At 38.0% G+C, this 23,049-nt stretch overlaps 5 protein-coding genes across 5 annotated transcripts; 2 read left to right on the forward strand and 3 right to left on the reverse strand.

Moving 5' to 3' along the window:
* Positions 1–68: 68 nt before the first annotated feature.
* On the reverse strand, positions 69–4,994 carry LOC119995953 (U-box domain-containing protein 34). Its single transcript, XM_038842437.1, has 9 exons — positions 4,724–4,994; positions 4,425–4,546; positions 4,217–4,332; positions 3,154–3,275; positions 2,787–3,040; positions 2,572–2,673; positions 1,642–2,070; positions 619–1,368; positions 69–505 (listed from the first exon to the last, which is right to left on the reverse strand). Exons 1-9 carry the CDS (start codon positions 4,878–4,880, stop codon positions 311–313), a joined length of 2,247 nt encoding a protein of 748 aa, XP_038698365.1. The 5' UTR covers positions 4,881–4,994; the 3' UTR covers positions 69–310.
* A 320-nt stretch (positions 4,995–5,314) lies between these two features.
* Positions 5,315–11,160, reverse strand: LOC119995954 (lycopene epsilon cyclase, chloroplastic). The gene is made up of 11 exons (XM_038842438.1): positions 10,699–11,160; positions 10,014–10,182; positions 9,460–9,595; positions 9,222–9,332; positions 9,004–9,106; positions 8,402–8,545; positions 8,210–8,317; positions 7,460–7,556; positions 7,251–7,379; positions 6,807–6,939; positions 5,315–5,731 (listed from the first exon to the last, which is right to left on the reverse strand). Exons 1-11 carry the CDS (start codon positions 10,978–10,980, stop codon positions 5,566–5,568), a joined length of 1,578 nt encoding a protein of 525 aa, XP_038698366.1. The 5' UTR covers positions 10,981–11,160; the 3' UTR covers positions 5,315–5,565.
* Positions 11,161–11,378: 218 nt separating this feature from the next.
* LOC119995958 (telomere repeat-binding factor 4-like) lies at positions 11,379–16,423 on the forward strand. Its single transcript, XM_038842441.1, has 6 exons — positions 11,379–11,714; positions 12,791–13,014; positions 13,918–14,002; positions 14,706–14,789; positions 15,843–16,119; positions 16,229–16,423. The coding sequence occupies exons 1-6, from the start codon at positions 11,565–11,567 to the stop codon at positions 16,258–16,260; spliced, it is 852 nt and encodes a 283-aa protein (XP_038698369.1). The 5' UTR covers positions 11,379–11,564; the 3' UTR covers positions 16,261–16,423.
* Positions 16,424–16,876: 453 nt separating this feature from the next.
* Positions 16,877–19,182, reverse strand: LOC119995956 (glycylpeptide N-tetradecanoyltransferase 1). Its single transcript, XM_038842440.1, has 2 exons — positions 19,001–19,182; positions 16,877–18,629 (listed from the first exon to the last, which is right to left on the reverse strand). Exon 2 carries the CDS (start codon positions 18,530–18,532, stop codon positions 17,228–17,230), a length of 1,305 nt encoding a protein of 434 aa, XP_038698368.1. The 5' UTR covers positions 18,533–18,629; positions 19,001–19,182; the 3' UTR covers positions 16,877–17,227.
* A 209-nt stretch (positions 19,183–19,391) lies between these two features.
* LOC119995959 (eukaryotic initiation factor 4A-6-like) lies at positions 19,392–22,920 on the forward strand. The gene is made up of 5 exons (XM_038842442.1): positions 19,392–19,533; positions 20,731–20,800; positions 21,067–21,173; positions 21,460–21,890; positions 22,061–22,920. Exons 2-5 carry the CDS (start codon positions 20,733–20,735, stop codon positions 22,694–22,696), a joined length of 1,242 nt encoding a protein of 413 aa, XP_038698370.1. The 5' UTR covers positions 19,392–19,533; positions 20,731–20,732; the 3' UTR covers positions 22,697–22,920.
* The last annotated feature ends 129 nt before the right edge of the window (positions 22,921–23,049 follow it).

Here is a 23,049-nt window from a genome sequence, read left to right on the forward strand (position 1 = left end):
GGCAGTACTATTGGTCCCTCAGTACAGTTGTATGTTGAGATGGCCCATTGTTCTTCAAACCAGTGACGAAACAGAGAAACAAAGTCGTTATTACTGTATAACAAATGAAAATCCCACATCGAGGGCTCCTATTTGTCGAAGTAACAATGCAGCCCTATTTACGTTACGTAATTACAGTAGTTTACAGCTTCATGTGTTCATGTGCTTAAACACTGGAGACTCAGATGGGTACAGTTAAGCCAGAGGATTATGAAGTTTCCCGAATGTAGGCTCTGCATAAAGTGGCAACAAATTGAACCATCTCTTCCATTTATGATTTCTGGAATTTTACGCGTGACTTCCACTCCTCTATGGCCGAATGCAATGTGTAATTTGGGATAGTAAAGGAATGCTGGAGTCTCAGCTTTGTGACTGGCGATACATTGTGTTTCTCAAGCCATGCCTTAATTGCTCCGTGCTCATACGAGAAGCCATCAGCAGCTATGTGTGGATCATCCATTATTTCCTGCATTATCAACATAATGATGCATGAAGAGTAAGCGAAGTCTGAAGTGGATGCTGATATAGTGGATATTTACAAAAGAAAAAATTTTCATTTCAGGGAGTTGAACTTTTCACCTGAAGAATAGGGCAAAAGTAGTCGCTTGGTGCATGATTATTGCTTACCCCAGCTTTTAGTGTAGTGTAAGCAAACTCATGAAGTCTTTTGAGAATTGGCAGCACTTCAGTATCAAGATGCGGTCTATCCCTGCATCTCAGGCTTGAACATTTCAGTGCGATTCGAGCTAATTCCTCCGTTTCAGCAAGTGGCCAATCTGTGATCGAGTTATCTAGAATGCTAGGGAAAGAACCGTCTAAAAGGGCCTTTTCAATTGTCAATAGTAGTCCATTTGGATGACGAGCTGTCAGTAACTGTAGGATTATAACTCCGAAAGCATATAGATCTGATTTGGGTCGAAGAGTGCCAGTCCTCTGATACTCAGGATCCATATAGTAGAAAGTACCTGCAATAACAGACTCTCTGTACTCCGTTATGTTGTCAGGCACAATATCTGATATGAGCTTAGCTAGCCCTACATCCCCGATTTTGCTTGTGTAATTTCTGTCCAACAAGATATTGCCTGGTTTTAGGTCTCGATGGACAATAGGCTCTGGTTTTGAATTGTGTAAAAATGAAAGTCCACAAGCAACTTCAAAAGTGATTCGGAACCGACTATTCCAAGAAAGAGCTGGTTTTCCATTTAAGTGGAAAATATTGTCTTCCAGGCTTCCATTTTCCAAGTATTCATAGACCAGAGAACCGGTCTCGGGGCAGGCTCCAAGCAGCAAAACTATGTTCGGATGGTGATGCTGGCCAAGGACTTCAACCTGGAATTCAAAGGACAGATAATTTAAGCTACAATTACAGCAACGTGTTGGTGGTGGATGCTTGAACTTGTTAAAAAATACTTACTGGTAGTTGCTCAAAAGAAAAGAGACAAAAAAAAAAAAAAAAACTCACTAGTAACTGGAGAGGACCAAGGAAGTCAAGAGTCAGAGGAGCAAGAGATCACTAAACTTTGACAGTCACTTGATGATTTGTAGGGAAAAAGTTCTAGAAATTTAAAAGCAACCAAAATCAATTATCCAACATGAAATTACCTCTCTCAGAAATTCTTCTCTCTTGTCAATGGCATCCGAATTGAAAACCTTAACAGCCACTGGAGTGTGATCAAGACTGCATTTGTAAACTTTCCCGAACCCTCCTTCGCCAATCACACGGTTCTCCGAGAAGAAATCAGTTGCTTCCTCTATCTCATCCCTAGTATATCTTCTGTATCTTCTGTCACTCGAGAAAAGCACATCAACAAACTTCTGTTTCTCCAAAAACTCTTTGAGAGCATTCAGTTCAGCTATCTGCCTTTCATAAACCTCTTTAGCAAGTAAAGTCTTTGCCTCCTCAACCTCCTTGATTGTTTGCAGACGCTTTGCTTTCTCTTCAGCGGCAGTTTTCCTCAATATATCTTCTCTTTCCAGGACAGCATTCACTCTCCTTGCTTCTTCCAGGCACTCAGAAGAAAGTAAATGGACCTGCAAAGTAAAGCAACTATGTCTAACGGTCCAGCTATTAAATATAGATCCGTAAATATCTTTCAGCGGCCATTATTACTTCAAGCTCATCTTCTACCGTTACCATGACACACGATATTTTGCACGTATACATGCAAAAGTCCCATTGCATGCCACTTTAGAGCCAAGAAAAATATACTTATATAGCTTGAAAAGCAACATGAACTTTTAATGTTTTTTCACTCAGATTTGTAAAGGTGAACACACATGCACAAGACTCTCACAGTGGGTAGGGTTGGGGACAAACAAGATGTAAGCAGATCTTACCTCCACAAAATATATGAAGAGTTTGTTTCAGGATTTGAACATGTGACATCTAGGTTGCACCCCTACAACTCTACTACTGGACCACATGTTTTCCGATCATATTAAAAGTCCAAAATTCGAGAGAAGTTCTGTCAGAGTTCTAACCTAGATATGTTGTCAGAAGCATGGGATACGATAAGTTGACTGATGTCTCACCGTGTTCTGGGCATGAACCAGCTCTGTACAAGCTTGTTCATACAAGGCACGCGTCTTCTGAAGTTCTACCTGTAGCTGTTCAACTTCAACTTGCGCATCTGACTGCAGAAAAACATTCAATATCAAAATATTCAAAACTTGATAAAGCACCACCTTGGAATTTGGAAATGATATTCTATAAATTTCACCAATAAAACAGGTGTACTGATCAATACCATCTCAGATTTTGTTGAAGCTGTGGAATTGCAATGTCTGGTGGTAATAATTTCACAACCTCCCAGGTTCTGATAATCCCTTTCCATTCCTAAGTTAACACTTGTAGAAGGGTCTACATGTGACAATGCTTCAGAATTTAAGAAACCACTAGACATTGACAATGCTCCAAAAGTCCTTTGAACACTGGATACTGAAGAATAGGAATTAAGCCCAGATACTTCCTCGTTATTGCATTTGGAACCTCCCCGATAACCTATTTCAGAGAATGTATTATTTTACAGATCTGGTCAGTCTTTGTACAAAGAAATGGAAGAACTCCAACAGGTAGGAACTTTTTGATTATTAAAGAAAGCAATCCAGACATACCACCAGAGGTTGAAGGATGAGCTGACTTTGTGATAACTCGACGTCCATATATAATGCAAATGCCACAAGTTTCAGGAGCATATCTCAAAACATTTTCTGGTATCCCTGGACCTTCAAACTTCCTGAAGAACAATCAATTGAATTTTTCCACGAGTAGACTTAAAATTTCATACTCCTTTAACATTTATTTTCGTTTGTGAATGCTAAAGAAATTTTCTTGAAAGACACCATGGCATTCAACCAAAGAGCAATAACCAGACAGTTAAGCTTAAAACGTCAATCAAAGTAGTTTCCACAAGAATCATTAAGCACTTCCAAATATATAAATATCAGAAAATGACACTAGCATTGAATGACAAGGGCATGTCCACCACAATTAATGCTACGTATGCTAATATGGAAAAGGAATAACAGTTAATTGTCAACAGTTAATGTTGCTATTCCTCATAGTTACTTTGCGGTAGGGCTGTAATCGGGCCGAACACGTAGCTTGTTTTTAGCTCAAGTTCATGTGTGGGCTCGAGCTTGGTTTGATCATGCGTTTGAAAGCTCGAGCTCAGTTTGCAAGCATGCCAGAATGTATCGAGCTGGTGAGTTCTTGAAGGCTAAAGCAATACTAATGAACTTTACAATATGTTATATAATTTATTACTACTATACATAATTACATATTATATATAAGATTGTTATTAATTTTTTAAATATTATTAAATGTATTCAAGCTGGCTCACGAGCCTACTGACTCGAACAACTTTTGTCTCGAATTCAAACTCGAATTACAAACGAACTTAAAATATGATTCGAACTTTGCTCAAGCTCATGAATTCCCGAACTCAAACCGAGCCTTGTCGAGCTCGAATAGAAAGCTTGGTTTGTATGCAACCCTACTCTACACCTTCTTGGTGCTTCAATAAAAAAAATTTCCTACCAGCAAAAAGAAATTATAATCGGAAGACTCCATTCAGAAAAAACCATGAGAGCAAAGTTTTTGAAGTTTGCACCTCAAATAAGAAAGTGAAATATAATGAATCCCGAATCCCAATGAGTACTAACGGGAAACTACCTCAGTATACAATTTACAGAACGAGAGCCCAACACTAAATGATCAACCCCTGACTCGGACGCATATCTTAGAAGTGCATTTGCAGGGTTATCATCCTCCAACACAATTGTTTCCACCTGAAGGAAATCTGGCATGTTATTCAATTTTATTTGCAGGCTCAACTTCAACAAATATCAAATTAAAATAATTGAAAAAAGATCAAATTCACCTCAATTCCCTTGCATAATTTCTTATAAGGAATAAATATTTCTCCATACTTGATCTTCACCTCCTGTACATACAGAGCCACCGTATCCGCATCCAATTCTTCAATAGGTATGCGCTCTCCTGCTGCAGAACATATATCGAAGCACAAAGTATATCAGAAGTTACACACTCATCAATTACCGAAATAAGTTCTCAAGTTCCCAACATATTTTCAAAATTGATCACAATTCGGAAAAACTCGCTAAACGAAAATATTCAAAGAGAAACTAAACAAGGACAAAAAAAGGCGAAGGAATGTACATGGAGTTGGGATAGAAATGATCGCGGGCATGACGTGGACTAAGATGAACCGGTGGTCGCTCGGGGAGAAATTATTCAGCGTCCACCGTACAGCGCGACTGCTTCCTTTGCCTCCGCATCTTGCGCCACCGTTCACGGCAACCGCAACTGACGTCATCTTTGCCGCAGCTACTTCTCGTGGAAGTTTGGGCGTCTAATTGCGGAGGTTATACCTTCCATTTTGGCTAGTTACAGATGAGTGGACGACGGGGTTCGTGTTGACGACTTGACGTTTGACTTGGGGTTCTTTCTCGAATAGTCAAAATGACTGTCAGTGTCAGTGTGTCGGTGAAAATGGGCCTGAGTCATACAGCTAAATAATTTGGGCTTGTTTTGGGCCCAATAATTTCATCACCAACGTCGTGAACGATTTCATGCTGGTTTGTGTTACAAATTGGTACCAGCCAGAGTATCTGCCGCCAAACAAAGAAGCATAAGTTCCAGAAAGATCTAAAGCCTCATCAGTCGGGTGTTGAGGAGGAAGAAGATCTCAAATTGGTAATTGAAAGCATCGATCAACAAGCTCAAAGTCCAAATATATTGCAAGATCTTTTGATTGCATATAAATTAGCTTGTGCTCATGCATCAATTCAAAACTTCTATTGACCATCAAAATGACATCACATAACAATATTTTAAATTTATAACGAACACTTGATGCTAAAGACAATGCACAAAACTCAGTAACTCACAAGTAGTAGCGGACCTATTCTAATTTTGCTTAATATACAGATGGTGCAAAATCTAAAGTGGCAATCCCAAAAAAAAGAATACAAAAGAGGAGAATACAAAAGATGCATCATCTATAGTGTGAGATAAGTTCTTATCATGGTTGCTCCAGTTGGATCTGAAAGCAGATGCCTGATGAGACTCATCCTCAAATCAGTTGGTGCAATAACAAACATATACAAGGAAAACAGTGCAAGATCCATTGAGGAGAGACTAGAGCCAAGAAACCCCTGCGACATCCTGTGGAAAGGCAACAGTTGTCAATAAGTTGATTACTCAAAATCAAGAACAAGCCATTCAAACATTGAAAATAAGTTTGTTTAAACTGACAAGTTATTTGTCATTTCCATTCATCTTTGACTAGATGAGTCACCAATGACATTCTTTTCCTAACCAAATCAGTAGATTCCAATAAAGGAGTTGGGACCTAAGAGTGTTTGGATCTTCCAGAATGATCCAATTAACTTCTTGGAATAGAAAACCAAAAGGAGTGTCAGGTGCCTATTCTTTTGCCTTGAAATTTGTTAATTTCCATCTGAACTAGTAGTGCCCCCCTAACCTACATCACGGTTAAGTACTTTCAACTCGCATATGCAATGAGTGTCACAACGAGTCACTTCCAAAGTGCTCCCAATCTCATCCTAAGCCAAAATGAACAGAACCAGCTTACACGACTGTCTTTGACCACCACAGGCATTAGCGTTTAGAGACAGTACTATTGGCCCGGCTCCAGTTTAAATACTTGAATCTCTTGACTCTGTATCATAGTTCTGCAAAATAGTTTCATCTGGTTGCTTGAATGAAACAAACCAACCAAAGACCCTGCTAGTTGGTGCGTATCTCAGATTTATTGGATGTTTCCCTGGGCTTCCACTATCTAACTGATATCCTGTAAAATGCTTCCCCCGACACCCTCCATGAATGATGAGGATGTTGAGGATAAAAATCTTGGAAACAGTAATATAGGGTGAATACGGGAACCAGAGGCAGTTAAGAAAGATGGAGAAAAAAGATTAAAAGGAGAGCACTTGGTTTGTTCGTAAGGTAAGATCTATGCCAAAAGCAACTTCATAGCTTCATTTCCATGTTCGCTAGATTACTCTCTAGAAACGTCCATTTTTTCACCCACCTCCATCTAAGACAGTATTGCTTTTGTATTATGCGAAGAAAATTTTCACTAATACAGTTTAATGCTAAGCTCTCCCATGAGAGCAAGCACATGTACCTGAATATGGGACAACTGATTGGCTGAAGAAATAACTAAAACATTCTCATACATAAGAAAAAGAATAAACTTTCAGAATACAAATCATACCATTTAGGTAAGCGGAAGAAAGTCTGGAAGAATGCCCTAATGCCCTCAATATCCAGTTGCAAAATAAGTGCTAATCCGAAAAGAAAGAATGCCCTTTGTCGCTTCCTTTCTTGTGGCCAAAGAGTATTCCAAGCTGACGAAAGAAAATTTTACAGACGTTTAATGCATCATGAGCACCACAGGTTCTTTAAAAAGTAGCTACACTACAATGTGTTACTGTCATTCAGCCATCATTAATTGCATGTATTCCCAGTATAATAACATAAAGGGATAAAAGTGAACAAGAAGATAAAAAACATAAAGATGATTAAAAGTGATCATTTTAAATGTCACATTTTGATTTTTGGATGCATATACCATATAGCACTTAATGATAATGGACGCTAGGTTGCTAAGTAAGCAGTTTACCTCCATATAAATAACAATAAAGCCTTACTTAATTACCTTGCATTGAGATATTCACATTACTTCTTTCATGAGTAGTCTTGCCCTTAGAATGATTCTCTTTCAATATATTTGCAATTACAGAAGCATATTTTGGAGCCTCCGTCAGCGATCTCACAACTGAATATCCTGTTTTACATTTGAGGCTAGGAAGGTTCACCATGTTTGAATAATTGGACAAAGCATATATTAACTCGCTTATTTTTTACCAGTGGCTGGATGCACCATGCTAGCAGCAGCACCAAATGCAAGGTTTCTTTGCTCTGTATTTGGTAAAGAACCACCAACTGGAATATAAGACCATTCCTGCATTAAAGATTGATATGTTACAATTCAATCTGATATATCATGACAACTTTAAGGAAAGGAGGATCACGAGAAAATTTTAGGCACAAAGTACAAACAAACACTGCTGAATCATTATAGATAGAGCCAAGGGCACAAGAACCTGCTAATACTCAAGGCCTCGGGAGAACAGATATACACAGCCTTACCCCCAAATTGTAGAGAGGCTATTTCTATGGTTTACTGCTGCAACACACCTAAGTTACAATTGTAGATATTTTACCACTATCCTAAAGTTAGATCTCAAATCGATCAATACAGATATTGATATATAACTTTATACTTACACATAAGAAACTGGGAACTTTTGATACTCTTCAAAGAATAGTAAGAACAATGAATTCGACCACGTGACAGCCCTGATTGATATAATAATTATCAGACAGAATCCTTACATTGGAGCTTGCTCTCTGATTTCCCAAAAATTATAAATAGAAATTATATGACTTACCAAAAATTTTCCTACCAATAAAATGTGCTCCAAAAGCTTACATTTTCATGAGAGGATTTTTTATACTCAAAAGGGGAATATGAAAAAATATATATTTTTTGGTCGATAATCTAATACAGAAGAATAAAAAAAAATTAAATTATCACAAGGAAGCCAGTATTACCTCCTCGTAAGTTTTCAGAACCCGGATGCCCATAGTTGCTAACCTTGACATTAGCTTTTTCTTTAATAAATCAAAAGGCATAGCATCTTTTGAAGCCAAACAAGTTTCCTGAAGCACAATACTCAAACAATTTTGCACATATTAGTTACAGATGAAATAATGTGCTACATCAAATGAAGAAACAGAATAAACCTCAAAGAAGACTCTTGTCGATGACATAGGCATGGCATAAAGAAATGTTGGATAATCAGCTTCTAAACATGGAACTTGATGTTTGGTGCAGTCTCTATAATCCATGAAAACCATCAGGCTTGGATCATACGGATTGTTTTCCACCTGAATACATGAAAACATTGGTCAAGCATGGAATATCAGAAAGGACTGATCCAAACACACTCTAATTTTCTCCATCCTCATTATCACAGAGGTAGCAGTAGAAAGCAACATACGCAAGAACACTACGAGAGTAATTTTGCAAAGTGGTGGCAGTATTAAAAAGACAGAGATTTTCTTATCTACACTATCCAAAATTTGCACCAAAAGTTATTTAAAGTGCTTTGGATCTCTTTGTAGATATTACAACCTACTTTTCTGGAATACGGAGAATGGGACGATTTGGTACCATGCTCTCGTGATAAGATAAAATAAGGGGGAAGCAGAGAATATAGGAAATTGATATGTGGTATAAGGGAATATTTACAGATTCTACACATTGAAATTAAGTTCAAAGCAGGAAAACTTGGATCAGCAGTCACTGTTCCAACTTGTCTAAAATAGCATATATGACATCTTACCTCTACCTCCACACCATAAGCTGTTTGGACAGATACCCTGGGACCCCCAACCTCATACTGCAGAAGTTTTCCAGACGCTGCACCAGATGCGACAGTTGCAAGCCTATAAACATATATTAGAAACTAGAAACATGTTAGTATAAAATTTTAAAACTAGATAAGCTCAATTACAGTTTGCTTGAATATAAAAATAAAATAATAAAACCATCATATCATACCTGCATTGAACAACAGTGTCATGTTCACAAGCTACGAGACTATGACCATTGGTAGCTTCCATAATGCTTTCCACTTTTGAGCTAAGATATGAAACACCTGCCTCGAGACACCTAGGTGAAATTAATACAGATCACAAATCTAATTATCTATTGATAAATATCCTCAACATCAACCACTCAGTAAGAAATAGAATGTCTACATTAAAAACTTGTGGAATATGGATTCTGACAGTTTTACCTCCTTAACAACTCTTCATGGAGTAGATGCCGACTAACTCGTCCATAAGCACGGCCAATTAGAATGGGATCATTGTCGTCAAGATAGACAATGGTATCCCTCCAAACATGCTCAATGCAGCTTGCAAGTCCAAGGTCTGAAAATGTAATAAAAGGCACTAATTTAAAAGTTTATTTTTGATAAATATGGGGTTATATTCTTAAATTTTTGAGGGAGGTGAAATCGAGACTTTAACCCTTGTGTGAGTTTGAGGAGATCGATTTAAAAGCCAATAGAAGCAGGCAAGGAGTTCAATAATGTCGACACATTCTTTCTATATCATATAAAGAATTTCAGTATAAATGGATGTTACAGTCTTTAGTCTTACAGATGCTGCAAGGAGGAAAATAAGGTATCGACCTAACCTAAAAGAAGAAAACAAACATAGGTTCAGCTGGTGTGGAAATTCAACATAGTGAGCTAACTAGTTAAAAGGATTGAAGACACATAGAAACCACATCTCAAATGCAATTAGGCAACGCATTGAATAGCTCTCTGACAGAAAAAATTGATACCTTTAAATTCATCCTCCCATACGCCATAATTGTTTGTAAATGGAAGGTCAGGGCCGATAAGTCCAACCCGTAACCCCAACTTGGCTGATTCTGCAGCAAGAGCAAGACCAGCCGGACCACATCCAATAACCACCAGATCCAGCATATCCCCAGCGGATATTGGTTTTAACTGTAGATATAATCAACACAGATGGATGAGCAAAACTAAAATCTATGACATAAGAATTTACTTGAAAAGAAAATTGAAAGAATGGACAATACATCCTTAAAACATTTTGTGCAATGTATGTATATATACCAAATAGAACAAAGATGAGAAGGAGTTTCATCTAGACAATAATGAAGACAACATAACCAGCCACGGAAAATGCACAGTGTAGACATTATAGATTATTAATTGTTTATATTGTGAAAAGCAATAGTAATAGCACCAAAAATCTTCCAAAAAGTTAGACCTCTATCTACAGAGCATATAACCTTCCTAAAGTAGCCATCAACTCACTATTTGAAAATTTCACCTAGTCAACTCATGAAACTCTATCCTATTCTTCATCTTAAGTACGCATAATCAATTCGACCTCTATTTCTATGCATTGTAATAATCAAGTAATCTGCAATCGTATTTTGAAACTTACAAAATAACTGCTACAATGCATAAAACAAAGCACAATTACGGAAACAAAACCTTGTCTGCCAATTTAGACTGTTTTTCCATGAGCTTTTTCTGTTGCATTTGTACAAAACAGAGCTCAGAGCCACCGGCCTTGATATAATCCTCCTCATCAGCAAAATCTTCTTTAACGGCCACATAGCTCTCACTCCCAGCAGTAGTTGCTCTTACTTTACACCAAGTAAACCTCCTGTTCCAAACACTACGGTTAGTTCTTATCGTTCTTCTTAGCGACCTCCACGTAGGGAAAGAAGAAACCGCCATTGCTGCGAAGTTTCGAGCTCCAAGAGTTTCCATCTCTAACTTCTTCTGTACTCCGTTTCCGCAAAAAGTATCTCTCACTCCATCACTGCGGTTCTTATCGTTTCTGAGAGTGAAAATGCAGATTATGCGAGTGTCTGGCTGTCTGCGCTTGAGAGTTGAGATTGCGAAGAGTCTGGAGTCTCTGTGTCACGCTGTGTGTTTGAGGTCTGGGAATAGATAGGGAGGGAGTTGTTTGGTGAAGAAAAATTGATGAGTTGTCCAACCGTCATCCGCAATCTAGCACGTGGAGAATATGGATTGGCTAGAAATTAGAAAAAGTCCTATGTGTATAGTTCTTTTTAAAATACAAAACGACGTCGCTTTTGTTATTGTTATTACTATTATTTATTTAATTTTGCAATATTATTATTTAATATCGTGAAAGACGCACGTGTACAGTGTACACACGGGTCGGCTGCTTTTAGGGTTCGTGTTGACGGAGTAACGACGACGGTGAAGGCGCCATGGACAGACCTCAAAGCTGATAAAGCGTGTTTGCTTCCTGGTACCGATAGAAAAAGAAGAAAGAAAGAGAATAATAAATTCTTTCTGAAAGAAAAAGAAGAATACAGAGAGACATGGGGAATCCAAAGCAGAAGTGGACAACGGAGGAAGAAGAGGCCCTAATAGCTGGCGTAGCCAAACACGGCACTGGAAAATGGAAGAATATCCAGAGAGACCCTGAGTTCCATCCCTTCCTCTCCTCCCGATCCAATATTGACCTTAAGGTACTCTCTATGTAGCTCCAAAACTTGTTACCATGTTGCAGCTATATGTATTTTCATAGTCTGATTAGTGCACTCTTTTTAGTTCATTGTTTGATAGGCTGATTATAATTCAATTTGAGTTCTTTTGTTAAAAAAATTGAAGGAACTCAAAAGGTTTTTGTCTTACTACGTCCTTGATAGATTCATCTCCCTTGAAGAATTGCGTTGAAGGTGAATGATCGTGATTGTTCAAAAGAATTGACTACTTTATTTAATGTAATAATTACTTTATGTTGCTGTATATTTCGTGTTGATGGATAATCCAGCAAAACCACTTATCTACAAAGGCCGAGTGAATGAGCTTTTGGGCACAGGAATTTGAGATAGATAATCTAAATACTGGTGGTAGGCCAACTGCATTGTAAGACTAGGTGAAGTGAGTAATACTTGTGAAACGTTCTATGAGCTAATCGACACAAGCTTGACGTTGGTAACTTGCTTTCTGAACTGCATTTAATGAAGAGCGCATGATCTGAAGAGACTTATTATGCTCTCTTAATAGAAAACCATTGAGAGCTAAATTTGGTTCTTCTCTAAGTGGTTCTCACTTATAACCCAGCAATTACTGGGGAAAAAAACCCTGCGTCCTGTTTTTGCAGTGCCCACAATAGCATGCGGGTCACCACCTGGTGGTTTGATTTAGTTGACGGTGCCCTTTTTGAAGATTCTGCTGCCTGCAAACTTTCTTACTTTTGATGCTTCGAGAAATGTGACCAGTCACCATTTAATTCATCTAGTCAACCTTAACCGCCTCTCTTCCTTTTGAAGCTAATGATTGTACCATATGTTTTCCACCCATGTTCTTGCCACCAATTCAAAGTTTAAGACCTGTATTATGTTCACTTAGTTTGCAAGGATACTTACCCACTGTTTTGTTTATTTCATTCTGATGATTTAAAGTTGTGCATCTTGTTGGCGATCATATGACCGAATGCAATTTTGTTTTCTAGTTCACATTATTGGCATCACCATCGAAATTCAATAGCAGGTTTTAAAGGATTGTGTTTTCATGCTCTCATGACTGTGTGCTTACATAGGATAAATGGCGGAATATGAGTGTTAATGCTAATGGGCAAGGGTCCAGGGAAAAATCAAGAGCACCAAAGCCAAAAGTTGGCACAGATGCTCCCACCCCTGCTGCTGCTTTAGTGTCTAATCCACAGACCTCTGATCCTACTGCTTCAGTTGCCCGTGATGCATTGGCTGATCCAGTTGTTGATGACTTGTTAAAAAGTTCTGGGAATGGGAAAGATGCCTCAAGGTATGGATGTCTAGATTTTGTGTTTGCTTTTTCTTTCATACATGAGTTCTCCTTTTTTTAGTGCAAATGACTGGTGTTCCATTCACGTGTCTTGCTAAGAATAAAGCTTTTGTTCTATATATAATAAGCATTTCCCATGCTTAATTGAAGTTGTGGATTTCAGAAGGTAATGAACCGCCTACTAAAAAAAGGTGATAAACCACGTATGGGAGTACTCTTTATTTGTGAAGTGAAGAACAAGAAAGAATACAAGATAGCTTTATAAACTGGATTTGAGGCTTGTAATGTGAAATTTTTAAGAAAACAAGGCACTGAGGCTTGTAATATGAAATTTTTAAGAAAACTAAGCAAGAATACATTAAATGCATTGTACCTCATCACTCTGTTGGATCAGTCTTATGGAATATTTGCCGAAGCCAGTCACCATGCTATCTTCTGTTGCAGTATCCTGGGGTTGCAACCAAATCATTTAACTGCACCTGCTCTAGTTTTTAGATGGGAACTTCAGGCAAGTAATTTGTAAGAGGTCTTAAACAGAATTTGAAACTGTGGTCAATTAGGGAAGTATAGTTCGGTTGTACTGATAGTTTTCCTGACAAATATGTGCCACTCGATTATTTATCTTATATGTGCTAGATCTTAACAGATAATTTGCGCAAAATTAGTAACTGAAAGAGGAACAAATAATCTGATTTATGAGCTTTTATAGTGATTCTTATAGGTTGGGAATATTTTCTGGATGTTGTCTTCATTTTTAGTATCTTCCTTGAAGTATGTAGCTGTGCATTATTTTACTGTCTAATAACAATTTCATAAAGGTTGCTGCGAGATTTTTTTTTACTTTTTTGTCTCTGGGTTAGTGATACTGGTTTTGATGTTTAACATAATTGCTTAATTTACTAGGTATAATGCACTGATTTTTGAAGCCCTTTCATCCTTAAATGAGCCAAATGGATCTGGCATCAGTGCAATTATTAGCTATATCGAGGTATGATGAAAATTTTCTGTCCTCTTGATGTATTTTGTCGAATTTGATATTTGTGACTCATCGTGGAGAAGGCTAATTTATAAAAGTTATGGAAAGACATCTCCATAATATTGTGTGCAACATTCATTCTGTGCAATGGTGTGCTTATTGGGTCTCTATGTCTGTTCACCCTTCTGGAATTCAGAATAAGGTGAAATTCCTAATTAACCATATTTTCAATTCGCAAAGTCGACTAAGTTTTGTCCGGGTTAGAAAATCTTACATCTTATGGATTTCAAGTGGACAGTATTCCACCAGGGTAGCTATCGCCACCAGCCAAACTTTTTTGCTTTTCTCGAAGGAAATAAAAAAAAATGTAAGGGCAGTGACAGTAGATAAAGAAAGGAATGACCAGTCCAATAGTATGCCCTGAAATATTCCAGTCAATCATATGAATAATGATGAAAATAAGTGTTGTAAGGACTGGATTTCTTTGACTTTATTTTCTGGTATGGAAATGGATCCCATTTTCTAAATCTACATGGAAAACAAAATTCTAAGAATGAGAGAGGTTAAAATTTTCTATTAACAATGCAATAATTGATGAATTTCCAGTATTTGAGGCATGTTACTGGATTTTTAGGAGGTTGCATATTGTTAGATCATTTATTTCATTTTACGAGTTTAAGAGAAATGACTGAAAATATTGTTCCCTTATATGCAGCAAAGGCAAGAGGTGCCACCAAATTTTAGGAGGCTGTTAAGTTCGAGGTTGAGAAGGATGGTTGCACAGGAAAAGCTTGTAAAGGTGAATAATTTTACCTCTATGTTGCAACTGATCAATTGATTTTTTTTATATAATTGTACTACTGGTGGGGACCTTAAAAAATCCGAAACTAGGATTGTACCTGCGTGGATTATAACATATTTGAAAGAAGTAACGCTTACCATGAAATAAAGATAAAAAAAAATCATGCGTTTGACTTGAAAATAAAAAAGAATTTATGTGTCTGTATGAGGTTGGTCAAGTGTCAAACCCTATAAAGTGCCATATGAGAACTTACCTACATAAGCTACATACTGTTGTTCATGTTAATTCACTGTACTGACTATTAACACAAATATATGTGCATTGTTAATATTTATTGAAATGCTTGTCATTCAATTAACTTAGATAAATTTTTGGAAGTACACCCCTCGAGGGAAGGTAAGGTCACCTTGGACTACATAGATGTATATTAAAATTGCTGTTTTTAGATCCCTGATTTGTTTCAGGCTTTCAGCACTCATTTTTATTTTAATAATTGGTGCAACTACCCCGTTACCGTTGCACTGTTCCATGTTTAGCAGCAGCTCTTGCAACAAGTAGAGGTCTATAATATGTGCTGGGTCCCTTAAATAACTATTTACTTCTTGAGTCATCCAGTGATAGACAAACTTTCAACTTCCCATGTGGATTTTGGTGATGCATGATCTTTGTTTGAACTAGAAAGTTGGGAGTTGAGCTAAAATTTTCCTTTGTCCATCATAGAGAACTGGAAGACTTGATTGTTCTTCTTTCAATGTATAGCTGAGTCTTAACAAGGGAAGTGTATAGTAGGGGTCCCCTATATCACCTTCCCTTTTTAAAATGGCAGGTTAGGTACTAAGGTATCTCTTATCGTATATATCATTCTAGCCAGTGATAGACTCAAGGAAGACATCACATAAAAGGGGAAACTTAATGTAGATAATTTGGAACGAACAGTCTTAGTGAAGACGAATAGCAACTTGCAATATTTTTCTCAACCTGGAATGCCATTAAGAGAAATTTGAAGGCTGGTAGGTATGTTATCTCTCAAGTTGATATGGTTGAACACAGGTCGAAAATGGCTACAAGCTAAAGAATGCGTCATTTGGGGGGAAGACGCCTGGTATAAACCTGAAAGAGGTTGGACCGAGACAGTTGCAGAGCACTGGTTTTATAACCTCGAATGATACTGTCGAAGAAGCAGCAAGTGCTGCTGCCTACAGGATTGCTGAAGCAGAAAACAAAGCATTCGTTGCATCTGAAGCAGTTAAGGAGGCAGAGAGGGTTTCAAAGTTGGCTGAGGACACAGATTCACTGCTACAGTTGGCCAAAGAGATATTTGAAAAATGTAAAGCATTTGTCAACATTCTTGTTTTCTTTTCTTCTTTTTTTCATCCTTCCCTAACACCTTTTTTCATATGTTAAAGGAACTTACCTTCCTGTTTTGATCATGGCAGGTTCCCGTGGTGAGATTGTGCTTGTGGCATAGGGGGGTGGACAGGGACTTTTGATCAGTATGTGTAAATATGCCTTCCTATTCTCCCCCTCTTTTTTGTAGCATTATCAAGCTCAGTTATTTGAGAACGAGGTTATCTTTGTAACATATATCAAACACTCTGGTTCTGCATTATTTACTTCACCAAACATCCAAATCTTTTAGTACAAACGTATTTTAGACGTGATTCCAGGCAAATGCCAGAATGTGCCATCTGGCCCATCTGCTTGATGATAAAAAATTGGGAGCAGAACCTTTCCAGGTAGCCTTTGACCTCCAGCCTTAGTTCCATCCAATCTTGTACGAGGTCTAATAAGGTTTCAGGCAAGTAGAAAGTACGTCTGCTTCGCAAACCGAAGATTCCAAGCTAGAGTTGGAACCACAGTTTTCGTTTGGAAACAAAAGAAAGGACCAATATCTAAGCTCATTTATCAAAATTATTGAGTAGCACCCTCCTGCTTGCTTGCTTATTATCCCTTTGCATCTTAATATATGTGCAAGACTCGAGATGTCCAACTCAATGGTATGAAGTCAGCCCTTATATTTCATATTTCAATTTACACACAGACCGGTTAAAGGGCTGAAAAAAACAATAGTAAATAAACTAAGGTGGCAAACATTCAAACATCATAGATCATAATAGGTGAACAGGGCTTTGCAAAGCAAGTGTTCATGCTGCCAACAGCATCTATGACCTCAAAACATTCAAGGGAAAAACAAGAATAAGAGGCTTGAGATTTAAAGGAAAACCAAAAAACAGGAAGATCTAAGTTTTCTCAATGTTAATTGTGACCCATGGGAACAGTTTGCAATGGCAACAAACACTGAAATAATCTTGGCTGGAAGAAAAGAAACTACCAAATCTGTACCCTGAGCTGCACTTGATGATCTCACCAACCACTCCTGATGCGAGGAGCAACAAAACTGCATTCTAAACCATAGCTGATCACCATCTATCAAATTATAAGAGTACAAGCCCAAGTTCTGATGATTTCAAGGTCTGCCTAATGAGATAATTGAAAAGATAATAATGCAGTTGCCCATCCCCTGGTCCAAATTTCAGCTCCTTCAGAAAAGATTCATTCTGCATGACATCCAGTGCATTGAAAACATCAAAATCCTTTTGTTTTGCAACGATAAGTGCATCATTCATTAACTGAAGCAAAGGGGTCTTTGAGGCAACATTATAATATGAATATGCAGCTTTCAAAGTCGAGTAATTCTGGTTGCCGAGGATCGAAGAAGGAAGAGTGTAAAAACTGCAGAAGTCAGTAATCTCATGGGTTTCAGGGCTCTCAACCAAAAAACTATCCACCACGTCTTCAGTTGGAAGAAGCCAGTGCTCAACATCATTCTCATCAAAATCCGGTGCAACAACAAACTGGCTCAAGTAGTTCCTGAGCAGCCGAGTTACTGCAGGAACATCACGAAGCTCCATCTTTCTAAATCCAGGTGTAGCTGGTGCATCTGGTAACTTGTAAAGTTTTATGGTGCGACTCATCGTCATCCTCGCACCAAGCCTTGAAAAGCCAACGTCAATGAGCTTCTTGGGGTTCAAAGACCTGTGCCAATACTGACAAGTAGTTATTGGTGTTGGAAGAACAACCCCAGCAGTATAAGCAGCCTGCCAAATATTTTCCAAGTGGACCCTCCTAGTAACTTCCTTAATCAATACAGGGGCAAGTCTCTTAGATCGAAGCTTCTTATGAACACACAAGAAATTGATCTCAGCCATTTTCACAACTTCATCACGTACCCTGATTCTTGCAGGGACACCGGAGATGAAAGCAACAAGCTTCTTAGAAGCTTTGGCACGAACTCCAATGTGCCAACTTGGGTAATAACCAGGAGGGTGCAAAGCCCACCTAAGAAACTCCTTGGAGTAATTAAATCTAAACATGTTCTCATCATCCTCAACATAGTTGTTCTTCAACAGAACGTAAACCTCATTGCAAGTCTCTTCACTGGTCATGTCACAAGTAGTCCATTCATAAGGACTGGGAAGATTGTAGGGTTCCTGTTTCACTTCAGACAATGGAGTAGGCGCCTCAATTGGACCCTCAGGCAAGTTTGTCTCGCCAATATCCTTGAATTGCCCCACAGGCTGGGTTTCCCAGAACTTGTGCTTCTTACCCATGGAGATCGAGTCCTGGAACTTTCGAACTAAGCTTTCAAGCTCACTATCATCCTTGGGAAGCTGGTTAGTCTCAGTCTCGTTATTGGGGTTTTCATTAGGGGATCCCGGTGATGAATTGTTATCACCCATTTGAAGAGCCTCAACAGATCAGTATCGACAGGACAAAATATCAATTAAAAAAATCTGAATCTCAGGAGAGGAATCTTATCAATATCTCAATATGCACCTGAGGGAATAAGAAAATTTCAGATTGACACCAAATAAATTGCTATGCTAGTCCAAAAATACATCAACATCGAACAAATAAAATGTCAATCGCATAAATATATGCAATACTCGTTTGCTGCCTTTTTCTTTTGTTAATCGATTATCTTTCACTTATCAAGCGAAAAACCTTCAGTATCAAACAGAAAATGCCAATCCGATAGTACAAGGGCTAAAAGCTCAATCGCTGAAGTAATCCAAACATCAGATTCATCTTAACATGCAATAATACAGAAACATCGTTCATCCTTCTATGTTCAACATACAACCAATAACTACGAAAAGAAAGAGATCTGCAAAGAAATACAAACAGAAAGAAAATACGTGACTCACGTGTTCTCTGGACCGTGGGGATATGGTTCATTTATTTCTGGATGAGCTTCTGAGAAAAGGAATCGATCAGATCTCCATAGATTTTGCTCTGACTACGTCCAATACTGGAGCAGGAATAGGAAATTAGGGTTTTTGGAGAGAGCAGTTTGGAGATGCCGATTGTTTTGTGGAAAAGGAGAAGGGTGGCGTGCTTTGTTTGGGGAATAAAAGGACGAAGTCAGGGTAAGCTATTGCAATCCGAAGTCGGGTTAGATTAGTCTACGTCGCCAAACACGGGATTCGCTTTTGCTTATATCAAGGGTAAATATGTAAATTAGTGAACCTCGATCCGAGGGCCACTATTACTATGTTTGCATATATATATCTCATAACTCTCCCACGTACTCTCGTACACAAATCTTTCTTCTAAAAGTTTTCTTCCTCAACTCCGCGGCTTCGATCCGAGGAGTTTAGGAAACCCTAATTTCCTCTAAAGTAATCTAGAGTTCTCTTTGTTTGATCACCAATATTCATCTACAATTTTTCATCAGCAGGTCCTCTCTCTTCTTCTTTTTTAATCGTACTCTGTTGGTTTTGTACGTGAAACTATAAACTGTTGTTCTCTGGAATCTCTACTGATTGAGTTTTACGTTATTTTTTGTTTTTCCATGTTTTCTCATGCGATTCCGTGTTTATGTGTGTTTGTGATTCTTTATTAAAACAGTGGTTCTGTATGGTTTTAAGGGAAATTGGTGGAAGGGATTGGATTTGTGTTGTGAGATTTGAGGATATATATGTTAGCTCTCTGTTAATGTCGTGCCAAAGAAATCAAATTTGGTTTGTTTGATTTGGTAGATCAATGTATATCACGTTCCTTGTAGCCACAGTTATGCATGAGATATTCTTTGATTCGATAATCGATATTCTTTCATAAACTACGAGATGTTCTTTTTCTGTTTGTTCCTTATGATTATTTGAACATGGAAAATTCAAGTGCAAAAAATATATTTCCTTGCTTGGATCTTCTATGTTGTCTTTATGTAAGTGAAAGCCTATCCCCATCGTGTTTTTTTTATGAAGACTTCAAAATTTTGAAAAGTTTGTAACTCTTCATAAAGATTTTTCATGGCGAAAAAATGATGACTTTTCTTGAGCCCAACAAAGTATGTCAACTACAGCTGGATTAGGGTATGTTGTCATTATGGTGAAGGTTCCTTTTACTCCACCGGTCCACAGGCTTGGTCTCTTCTGCTCTCGAATTGAATTGTGTGGATATTATCACAGTGAGCTGGTAATGATTTGAACTGTATCATTCTTAAGGATTCCATACTGAGGAATTCTTCGAGTCGAATTTTCTTAATTCCAGTGAGTTCCGCTGGGGATAGTGTCACTGATGGCGTTATTAATTATTCTGGGAGGGTTTTCTTTTTAATTTTGTTAGGGAAAGGTCTACTTTTTCTAATTTTCTGCTGCATTGCGTATAGCAAAGGTCAATTTGATTCTAAATGGTAATTTCAAGTCTGATTCACTCTTGGAATGGACAAGTAAGGAACCAAAGAAAGCATTAAGCTAATTTATTCAGCTATATCTATTGGTGTCTTTGCCATGTAGCTTTTTAATTTCAGTTTTTTTAATGTTGTCATCTTTCGATCTTAGCTCCCCCATTCCGAGGTCCTTATATATAGATCAAGATTTCTTCGTGGATTTGAATTTATGATTTGTATCTTTACTAATTGTTGTTGTACTTGCAGTCATGTCAGCAGTTGCACCAGATGGATCGCTCTATGATGCACATCAGTATGATTCAAAAATGAATGACTTGTGGGTTCTTTTCCCAACTTTCCCCTGAATTATTTTCTTGCTTAAGCTAATTGTTATTTGGGTGTTGACTTACAAAATTGTTTCTTGCTTGTGGTTACTGTCCTTTATAGCTAACATGCAAAACTGTGTTTTTTCTTTCTATTAAAAACAGAATGATTCAAAACTATCATTTTTTTTTACAACTTGGTACTCTTCAAGCTGTCAAATGTGTTACCTCTAGCAGAAAGGCTAATCTTGTACTTGCTTTGTTTAATTGATGACTACAGACTTTCAGCTGATGGGCAGGAATTCTTTACACCATATGATGATGTTCATGAGAATTTTGATGATATGGATTTGCCAGAAAATCTTCTGAGGGGAATTTTTGCATATGGTATGTCTAACTTTCCTTGAAACTTTTTATTTCTTGTAAGATATGCTCTCTTTTTGGTGAGTTCTGATTATCATGTAATTCATGCTTTCGTTATTTTTCTCTTTTCCTTTTATTTTACATGACCTGAGAGGGGCTAAACCATTTACAGTGGTGTTAAGGGCATGAGTTTGTATGATTGTTATGTGATTTTGGTGATGGTTTATGCATAATGTTTTGCTTATTTCCTATGGTTTCATCTATAAGATTATGTAATTGATTGATAAAAGTTGGATTAAACAATTCTCAGGTTTTGAGAAACCCTCAGCTATACAACAAAGAGGAATTGTTCCTTTTTGTAAGGGACTCGATGTCATTCAACAGGCTCAGTCTGGGACAGGGAAAACAGCAACTTTCTGTTCTGGCATCCTGGGACGAGTTGATTATAATCTAGTTGAATGTCAGGCCTTGGTTTTGGCACCTACTCGAGAGCTGGCGCAGCAGATTGAAAAGGTGATGAGAGCGCTTGGAGACTATCTTGGAGTCAAGGTACATGCTTGTGTTGGTGGAACAAGTATTCGTGAAGATCAACGCATTCTGTCTAGTGGGGTCCATGTGGTGGTTGGTACTCCTGGTCGTGTGTTTGACATGCTTCGAAGGCAGTCGCTTCGTGCTGATAACATTAGAATGTTTGTGTTGGATGAGGCAGATGAAATGCTTTCACGAGGTTTCAAGGATCAGGTTCTACTTACATTCTATATTTTTATCCCATTTGTTGTTCTTGTTATGGCCTCTTATTCCCATTTGTTATTATGCTATGATTTTATGCTTTCAAGTTGAATCTCTTAGTGCTTGAATCATTGTGGCGTTATTGTTAACGTTTGAAGTTTTTGCTATTTGCTTGCTATCAGATCTACGACATATTCCAGCTTCTGCCATCCAAAATTCAGGTAGGGGTATTTTCTGCTACAATGCCGCCAGAAGCCCTTGAGATCACTCGGAAATTTATGAATAAGCCTGTGAGGATTCTTGTGAAGCGTGATGAGCTCACTTTGGAAGGTATAAAGCAGTTTCATGTGAATGTTGACAAGGAAGAGTGGAAGCTTGACACGCTTTGTGATCTCTATGAGACATTAACCGTCTCTCAGAGTGTCATTTTTGTGAACACTCGACGCAAGGTTGACTGGCTAACCGACAAAATGCGGAGCCGTGATCACACAGTATCTGCTACTCATGGAGATATGGACCAGAATACCAGAGATATCATCATGCGTGAGTTCAGGTCTGGGTCATCCCGTGTTCTAATCACCACTGATCTTATGGCTCGTGGTATTGATGTGCAGCAAGTTTCTCTAGTCATAAACTACGATCTCCCCACACAGCCTGAGAATTATCTCCATCGTATAGGACGCAGTGGTAGGTTTGGGCGAAAAGGTGTTGCTATCAACTTTGTAACAACTGATGATGAGAGAATGCTGCAGGACATCCAGAGGTTCTATAGTGTGGTTATTGAAGAGCTGCCTGCAAATATCGCTGATCTCCTCTAATGATGTTTTTGTCCTAAATTATTATTAAGTAGATAAGGATGGATTCTTGTCGTAAGTGCAATCTCTTTTTCTTTTCTTTTTTTATCTATTTTCTTTTATGTTGTTTTTTGCAAAGTGTTCTCGGTAGAGATGTTTGAGCATCTTACTATTTAAGTGATATTTAAGTAATTCTGTGCAACGTTGAACTCAGTATTTTCCATATTTTACAATGGGACTTTGTTGTTGCAAATTCTTGGTTGTCAAGACTTTCCCTTGCTGGTTACCATCCCTTGCCCTATTGTTTTGAACGTATGCAAGATTGAGTTCCCTAATTTTCTTCTTTTCTTCTTAGTTTTTAAGTAGCATGCGCGATT

Source organism: Tripterygium wilfordii, chromosome 4 (genome assembly GCF_013401445.1).
Source record: "Tripterygium wilfordii isolate XIE 37 chromosome 4, ASM1340144v1, whole genome shotgun sequence".
In the NCBI taxonomy this organism is placed as follows: domain Eukaryota; kingdom Viridiplantae; phylum Streptophyta; class Magnoliopsida; order Celastrales; family Celastraceae; genus Tripterygium; species Tripterygium wilfordii.

Bases quoted from the DNA above. Each gene is read 5' to 3' on its own strand.
- LOC119995958 (XM_038842441.1), top strand. From the start codon at position 11,565: ATGGGGAATCCAAAGCAGAAGTGGACAACGGAGGAAGAAGAGGCCCTA. The intron at 13,015-13,917 runs GTATGGATGTCT...TTAATTTACTAG, and splicing joins AATGGGAAAGATGCCTCAAG to GTATAATGCACTGATTTTTG. The intron at 14,790-15,842 runs GTGAATAATTTT...GGTTGAACACAG, and splicing joins CACAGGAAAAGCTTGTAAAG to GTCGAAAATGGCTACAAGCT.
- LOC119995954 (XM_038842438.1), bottom strand. From the start codon at position 10,980: ATGGAAACTCTTGGAGCTCGAAACTTCGCAGCAATGGCGGTTTCTTCT. The intron at 9,596-10,013 runs GTATCAATTTTT...TTACATTTTCAG, and splicing joins ATGGGAGGATGAATTTAAAG to ACCTTGGACTTGCAAGCTGC. The intron at 9,333-9,459 runs GTAAAACTGTCA...AATTTCACCTAG, and splicing joins CATGAAGAGTTGTTAAGGAG to GTGTCTCGAGGCAGGTGTTT.
- LOC119995959 (XM_038842442.1), top strand. From the start codon at position 20,733: ATGTCAGCAGTTGCACCAGATGGATCGCTCTATGATGCACATCAGTAT. The intron at 20,801-21,066 runs GTGGGTTCTTTT...TGATGACTACAG, and splicing joins GATTCAAAAATGAATGACTT to ACTTTCAGCTGATGGGCAGG. The intron at 21,891-22,060 runs GTTCTACTTACA...GCTTGCTATCAG, and splicing joins CACGAGGTTTCAAGGATCAG to ATCTACGACATATTCCAGCT.
- LOC119995956 (XM_038842440.1), bottom strand. From the start codon at position 18,532: ATGGGTGATAACAATTCATCACCGGGATCCCCTAATGAAAACCCCAAT.
- LOC119995953 (XM_038842437.1), bottom strand. From the start codon at position 4,880: ATGACGTCAGTTGCGGTTGCCGTGAACGGTGGCGCAAGATGCGGAGGC. The intron at 4,333-4,424 runs GTGAATTTGATC...GATTTCCTTCAG, and splicing joins AATTATGCAAGGGAATTGAG to GTGGAAACAATTGTGTTGGA. The intron at 1,369-1,641 runs GTAATTTCATGT...TTTGAATTCCAG, and splicing joins GAGAAGAATTTCTGAGAGAG to GTTGAAGTCCTTGGCCAGCA.